The 7,488-nt window shown below is 46.1% G+C and overlaps 1 protein-coding gene across 1 annotated transcript; it reads right to left on the bottom strand.

Moving 5' to 3' along the window:
• Positions 1-600: 600 nt before the first annotated feature.
• LOC133897894 (type I inositol polyphosphate 5-phosphatase 13-like) lies at positions 601-7,244 on the bottom strand. The gene is made up of 11 exons (XM_062338722.1): positions 6,085-7,244; positions 5,678-5,930; positions 4,760-5,564; positions 4,161-4,285; positions 3,943-4,027; positions 3,363-3,516; positions 3,169-3,206; positions 2,827-3,094; positions 2,560-2,683; positions 2,115-2,475; positions 601-1,626 (listed from the first exon to the last, which is right to left on the bottom strand). The coding sequence occupies exons 1-11, from the start codon at positions 6,989-6,991 to the stop codon at positions 1,213-1,215; spliced, it is 3,534 nt and encodes a 1,177-aa protein (XP_062194706.1). The 5' UTR covers positions 6,992-7,244; the 3' UTR covers positions 601-1,212.
• Positions 7,245-7,488: the final 244 nt, after the last annotated feature.

Raw genomic sequence — 7,488 nt, 5'->3', positions numbered from 1 at the left:
GTAACATCAGTTTGATGGTACTTAGTAATGCAAGGAAAATTTATAAACTAGGGTTTCATTATTTTGAAGGAAGAACTAGGATTTCATTTCATGGTACTTAGTAATGCAAGGAAGTACTTAGTAATGCTGCTCATCTTGCAGCATTGCGACTGGAGCAACCCAAGTAAAAAATAAAAAACCTTGTTTGCATTTGACATTTGATGGATTGAGGATTGTGCTTCCTGGGCATGTCATGGGAGGTGTTGCTGAAAATTTTCTTACTCGGCGGGCCCGTAGGTTAGATTAGTAGCGCTCCGTGCTTGTGGTGGTCCCTAGGGTGTTACAATAGTAACAACTACAACCACTTGATGTTGCGACATGATTAGAACATTGGATTGTTGCACAAAGCTAGCGATACTGGGCAAAGTCTTTGGTCACCATGACCTAAGCGGCACCGGTGACGGCTTACCATGAGGACCTTCAGCGCCATGGGGACGACGAGCTGGTCAGCTGGAGGAGAGGGGAGGTGGAGGAGGCTGAATTGCCGAAGAGGGTTTATGCCCCGTGCGATTAGTTTTGTTTTTGTTTTTGAGAGGGGGCCTGCGATTAGTTGCAGAATAGAGCATTACAAATGCTAATTTTGGCTGTCAAGAAGGATATGAGGAATAATATTAGTATGAAATTTGTCTGCATTTCCTTCCATTTGACAATAGATTTTGTCTGAACAGGCCTGAAAACTGTTGTCACAAACGTCCTTGAGTTGAATTTTTTTTGGAGCCAGTAACACTAAATCAAAAAGATCAATAACATAGGTATTATGAAATGATTGAAGGGAATGAACATTTGATCTCTTATTAACAAAACAAAATAATCATGAAGTACAAGATCATTAGAACTTTTGAGTAGAAAAAAAAGGACCAAACCTAAGGTAAATCTATGGGACATAGTACATTACGCGTTCTTCATTCATCCACAAGATTACTCTCCCTGAATTCATCTCTCTAGATTGTCCTCCTTAAGAAACAAGAGTACAAAAAGAACTTATTGACGGTGTAAACTCATCTCTAGACTCCTTGTTTTGGGTTAACATGAAAGAATGGCAGCTGACAGAGGTAAGTGAAGCATATGTACAGAACTGGAGCAACTCCTCCTAGACTTGACGTGAGAAATCTAAGGCTCACGATTCCCATCTCCTAGACACAACTTCAGTATTGATACTTCTTTGTATAGGTCTCAAGGACAACGCATGCGGCACAGGTCATGTACATCTGAGCTCCCAAATTGTGCATAATCTTGTTGCTGCTGCTGTCGATGGTTTGACTGGCTCTTCTTGGAAGATCGCTTTGAAGGTGCCTCGTTGGACAGAACATTGCTTGGTGGAGCAACAGCTGCTGGTTGGTTGATGATAGCTGGGGGCGCTGATGACACCGGGCAGCGATGCCGGACATTGATCGTGTGCGTCTTGGTCTCAGTTGAGGAGCTACCTGTTATGTTTATTCTAAGAATAGCCTCCTTATCCCGGGTATCTTCGCACCACCAGTTTTGTGGTATTCCATCTACAAACTCTTCCTGTGTGTAAAAGTCTTCATGATGGACTGTAATTTCCACTGTTTCGCCTGGTTTAATTAGACCCACCGCTGGTTGGACCTGTGTGATATAGTAAATCAGTAACTAATACAAAAAAAAAATTGACTACAAAAGCACCTGTGCCATGCAGTAGATTAACTGTTCCCTAACATCAGAAGCTACTTCCGTGTCATGTACAAATTACAATCACTTGGCCATTGTAACATTTTGATCATGACAAAATATCATGACAAAATATTGGTACATATGGACAGAAGGCCAATTGATTTGTTTATCATATATTAGTTGGTGATTATGGACTAATCATCAATGGATCATAGGTTCCAGGTGTTGACTTGCGTAAATCTAGGCTGGAACTTTAATAACATGAGTTTCAGGTTGAAGCTTTGATACTGTAGCAGTGTGATATCCTTCATTCTTTGGTAGAGAAGCGGGAGTGTGTTATCATGCATATGGGGAAGATATAAGAATGCAAGCTATACAGAAACTAACTTACATACAAAATTGTCCTCACAAATCTCAAAGTAGGATAGTACAATAATTCTTACCTCAAGCCAAAGTGGGAAGCCAAAGGATGCCCTTGGAAGAAGCTCTGATTTACTTCCGTGCTCCTTCTTGGTTGACTGTCCTTCACATTGGATTTCAAAGGCTGCTTTGCTTGTTTCACAGTTATTGGTAATTCGGAAGACAATATTCTCTTGATTTTCCAGCGTAATTTCGCCTGTGCTAACTGTAGTGTCTGGAACAAAACAAGCTTCTTGAAGCAAAGAACGTACTTTTTCATTCGATTCAATTATTTCTCCATACTCTTGCCTTCTTATTAACTCATCAACTCTTGCAATATCAATGCTAAATGTACACCTGACAGGTTTATGATCACTCTCTGTGACATCCATGCATGCCACATACCTATGTCAGAACAAAAGAAATGAGTATGGATCAAAGGAATGATGGGCCATCTTAAGGGCGAAAATTAGTGTAATAGTATCTCACGATGTAATTGAAGCAACTACAGGGCACTCCAATGAGCATTCAGCTACTGATACTGAACGGCTGTCACGATATAGTACTCTATCGCACCAAGCAGGTATCCGCTTCTTCTCACCCGAATCATACCCTACATGGAAGTTGATAAAAGGTTTCAGCGCTGATGATGCAAAGCAAGAATCAGAGCTTACTAAGTGGGTCAGGGGCAAAAATACATAACCAGTTGAATAGAGAGAAGAAATCGAAATATTGCAAGCAGCAGCACATACATACCTCCGAGACCTGGCTGGTGCTTTTGGAATTTGTAAGTTGGAGGAAATTTGATCAGTCCTTCACGCATTCCTTGAAACACCTTTCCAGCTTTCATTTCTGCTCGAAGCTGATCCTTCTCTCTTAGCCAATCGAAGCTTCTTTGTGAAACCATGTCCCTTGCTTCATCATATGTGATACCATGAAGCCGGTAGTTGAAATCGCCAAGAAATACAACCATGTCAGCTTCAGCCAGGTCAGGCCTTACTTCTTCAACCTGATTTCCACTGACCTGACATTACCAAAACATCTGGACATCAGTATAATTCATTATTGTCAATAGTTTGAGGGTTAGATGACACATACATTCACTGTTCTGTGCAACTGGACAGATGTAGCAGAAGCTGCATCACAAGAAACAAAAAGGGTTATGAAAACACTTTTCGGGATGAAAACAGTATTATGTAATATGTAACACCTAAAGTTCAATGGAAAAATACATAAAACCTAAAGTTCAATGCCAGAAAAAAGAATCACTTCAGAAAATGTGAAAAATGAACCTGTGGATCCATGAGGTTTGTTGAAAGCCATTGTCCGATAAATATGGTCAAAGTCAGCATTGCGTCTGCTCACAGCTTCCAGATGTGCAGCAAAATGATTGCTCACGAAACACATTTTACGGTCATATACTCTTATTCTTAATCCTACACCACCCTGCAGGAGAATGAATTGTCATGACACAAACACAAGAACTGGGGAGCATGACTTAAACGCATTAAACAAAAGATAAAACAGAGTAATGACTACTATGTGTTGCTGCTACATGCAAATTTTCTTTCCCTACTCAGGAGCCTTGCTTTTGTAATCATCACTAGAATTTCAAGTTCCAACATAACATATGCGGATATGGCCAAATGGAGTATTTGAAGAAGTGCAGAGAGAAAATATGCCTTGAATATTTTCTTAGAAGTGACTACAGCCACTTCAACGTTCAATTTGCCATGTTTGGTAACTTGTCAGTTTTGGTCTTTTTAAGTGAATCATTAGTGATTATTTACGTTAGCTGTAGATAACATCATAGCATTAGGATGAAAATCTGATGGGCAAAATGACTGCCTGTACATCTATATCATCACGTACCTTATTGCCGATAGCACGTCCAAGACCACATGGCACTGCAGCAGCATCGACTTCACCAACATATGGCTTAAGGCTCTTTCTTGCCCTTGAAAAGTTAATATTTTCCATGTTATGTATATCACATGAGAATGGTAATTAAACAAATTGTTGATTGAATCATTATGTGACGAGAAATTTGTAGTTTAATTCTAAGAAACTAGCTCATGACAAGCCAATACCATGCAGCAATAAGCAATGCAGCCAACTGCCTAGAACCAACTCGGTGGAACGATGTTCCCTCATCAAGCGCTTTGCCAATATTGTCTATCCACCATTGCCCATTCGCACTGCCCTCAAGTCCTACCTAAAACCACGAAGAACAAAAGCTGAATCAAATGTACATAATGCTTACATACAACAATGCGATGACAAAAGCCACTGTGACAGTTCTAATTGTGAATTACACCATAAAGGTCAAAGAGGATTAAAAAATTGTTAATCCCTGACAAAAGGGATTTCTAATGGGCAATTCAATCGCTCACCATCTATTTTTTTATATATCATTCATTTCATCAATAACAGATATAAATGCAAGTCACGTTTATCTCAAGTATTACATAACACAAAATATATTAAATTTGAAAATGCTGGTACGGATTGGCAAAATCATATTGCTGTACTGATTGGCAACAAAAATCCTGGTTACTGGGGAAAAAATGAAAATAGAACGTGGTGAATAGATAATCTCATAATTTAAAGCAACAACTAATGACAGATCGAATTGAACAACAAAAAGAGGGAACATATAAACTACTGAAGGTAGGATCAGGTATCTTACAGTTTCTTTTGCTGCAGAGATGGCAAGAAATCCCGCACCCATCTCAACCTCTTGTAATCCAACAACAACCAACCCAACATCAGAGGACACACTACCCAACCATGATCTAAGTGACTCAGCAGATGCTTTCCCCTGTGCTACATTCCAACTTCCCACCATTATGTTTATCTTCTCCATTCTAGTGTATGACAGCTCTCTGTTAGACAATTCAGTTCGGATAATATCATCAAGAGGTCCAGGAGAAGTCAGTGGCCATCCCCGAATACCACCATGATGTGCCAGTGTGTAAATGTAAGAACCGACAATAGCCATCCTTATGACTGGACAGCTATGTCCAGTCCATCCTGCAAGAATGTTGCCTTCAGCATCCATGACTTGAATCATGCCACTGGCATAGCCCACCCACACCCTTTCTCCGAGTGCCTTTATGCACTGCACAGAAGAAGTATGATGCTGAAATTCTTGCACTCGGTTCCCATTTCCATCCCACTGAATAATGGAGCCATTTGTGCATCCTGACCAGATGGTTCCATCCATTACTTGAGCCACTGCTCCAGTTCTACGGTTATCTTCGACAAATGTCCCCTTTGTTGCAACCCTGCGCACCGCATCGGCTGCTCCAATCAAGGCATTCCTAGATTTCTGGAAGAAGTTCAAAGAACCTTGTGACTTGTCCTTCTTTGAAGGTTTTACTTTGACCTCTTCCTCCATAGGTTGCTCTGGCATGACTGGAGTCTCTAGCTTTGCTGACTCAACTTGCCCATCCATCCCAAATACTTTGAGCAACTCCCTTGTACGAGCATCCCTGTTAAATTAGCAGGTAGTTCAGATCAGTAGAATTGGTGGGTTAAAGCAGCTACTGTGCCGGGGGGGGGGGGGGGCACATTTCATCTATGTAGTAGGTGAAGATATACATACCAGAGAGCAAATGTCATGCTCGTCACAGTCCAAACTTTGGCCCGAGAATGATCGGCTAGCATGTATTTCACATCAGAAGCGGGCAAAGAGCAAACGTTACCAACCGTGCAATGGTTCCTGAGGTCAATGTAAGCTCTCTCAACTAACAATGCAGCCATGTGCCTCTCTTCTGGTGATAACGAGAGAGATTTGGCAATGGCATCATAAGGCCATGCCTTTATGACCCCGCCCTCGGAACCCGACCATATCTCACCTGTTATTAGATTCAAACTGTCACAACATTTGAATTGAATTCGTAATTCAGATGCATGCAGAGATGCCAATGAGCAGCTAGATCTAGCACACTTGCAGCAACAGAAATGCATTGCCATTGCTATCGCAATGAGGATCATAGATGGCATGCTCACCATAGGAAGTGACGACCATGGAGAGCACGGGCGTCCTGCCGTATGCCTGCCACGTGAGGGCTTCCCTGAACACCGGCGCATTGCAGCCCCCGCCGTGGCAGCTCCCACCGCCGTCGCCGGCGCCAGCAGCCGGGGGCGCGGGCGCCGTGGCGGCCGCGTCGAGGTCCATGCGCCACGATCGGATCCTCCCGTCCTTATGCCCCGTCCACAGCAGGCGGTTGGCCCTGTCCACGGCTATGCAGAGCGCGGGAGGCGCGGGCACGCCCTCGCGGAACGGCGCGCTCCCCTCGTCGCCGCGGCGCGCGCCCGCGCCCCACCCTGCGAACACCTCGTCGAGCGCCCACACCCTGATCCCGGACTCGGCCCCGGCCCAGAGCTGCCTGCGCTGCGGCTCGGCGGCGAGCGAGCGGAGGAATGACCCGGCCTGCGTCTCGCGGAGCGGGTGGGGCCGCACCTCGAGCGGGGGCGGGCGGCCTGGGTGCATGGCTGCGCGGAGCGGCACGCGGAAGATGCCCTTGCCGCCGCCGCCGCCCACGAACTCCGGGAGGGTGCCGTGCCCGCCGCCGTACTCGGACATGGCGCGCTCGAGCGTCATGGACCCCTCGCTGGCGCCGCCGGCGGAGCGGCGGGCGTTGGCGGCGGAGTAGGACCCGCTGGGGTGGTGGTGGTTGTGCGGCGGGAGCGGCGGGTGGTACCCTGCGGGCACCCCGGCGGAGGGGTCGTGGTGCGTGTAGGAGAGGGAGTGGGACGCCGGGAGGATGTGCTCGTCGTCGAGGCTGTGGTTGCGCACTGTGGCGCGGCGCGCGGACGCGACGTCCCGCGACAGCGGCTGGCTGTAGGAGATCCCGCGGCGCTGCTGGGGCGGCGCACGCGCCACCTCCCTCAGCGCGTCGTCGTCCGGCTCCATGGCGATCGGTGCGGTGCGCGGCTCGCGCTAGCTGCGGTTTCTTGGCTTTGGTCTTGGGCGTGCGAGGAAACGGGGGCGGGTGGGATAAGACGGACGGAAACGGTCAAGATGGGGAGGGAGAAGGGCGCGGCGAGTTCGGCGCGGGAGGGAGAGGCCGGGGAAGCCGAGGAGGCCACCCGTGGCCTTGGCCGCGTGGAGCGGGGCGGGGCAGGGGGGAAGGAGACACGCGAGGGAGAAAGAAAGCGGATGGTCGGATTGGAAATGCAACTACGCAACTCGACCGTTCATCTTTCTATTTGAATATCTCATATATTTTTCACCTAATTTTCTTATACGAATCTTAACACAAATATACAACTAAGATAAAAAAAATACGTGCACACTACGCTGTGGAATTTTCCCTTTCTATGATCGCGTGGATCGTGCTTGGTGCCAACGATCATGTCATCGCAATATATACGTGTTACGGTCTTGTGGTGCTGGACTATTGGATCGAT

This window comes from Phragmites australis, chromosome 17 (genome assembly GCF_958298935.1).
Source record: "Phragmites australis chromosome 17, lpPhrAust1.1, whole genome shotgun sequence".
In the NCBI taxonomy this organism is placed as follows: domain Eukaryota; kingdom Viridiplantae; phylum Streptophyta; class Magnoliopsida; order Poales; family Poaceae; genus Phragmites; species Phragmites australis.
This window is presented reverse-complemented; position numbering and strand designations above follow the sequence as displayed.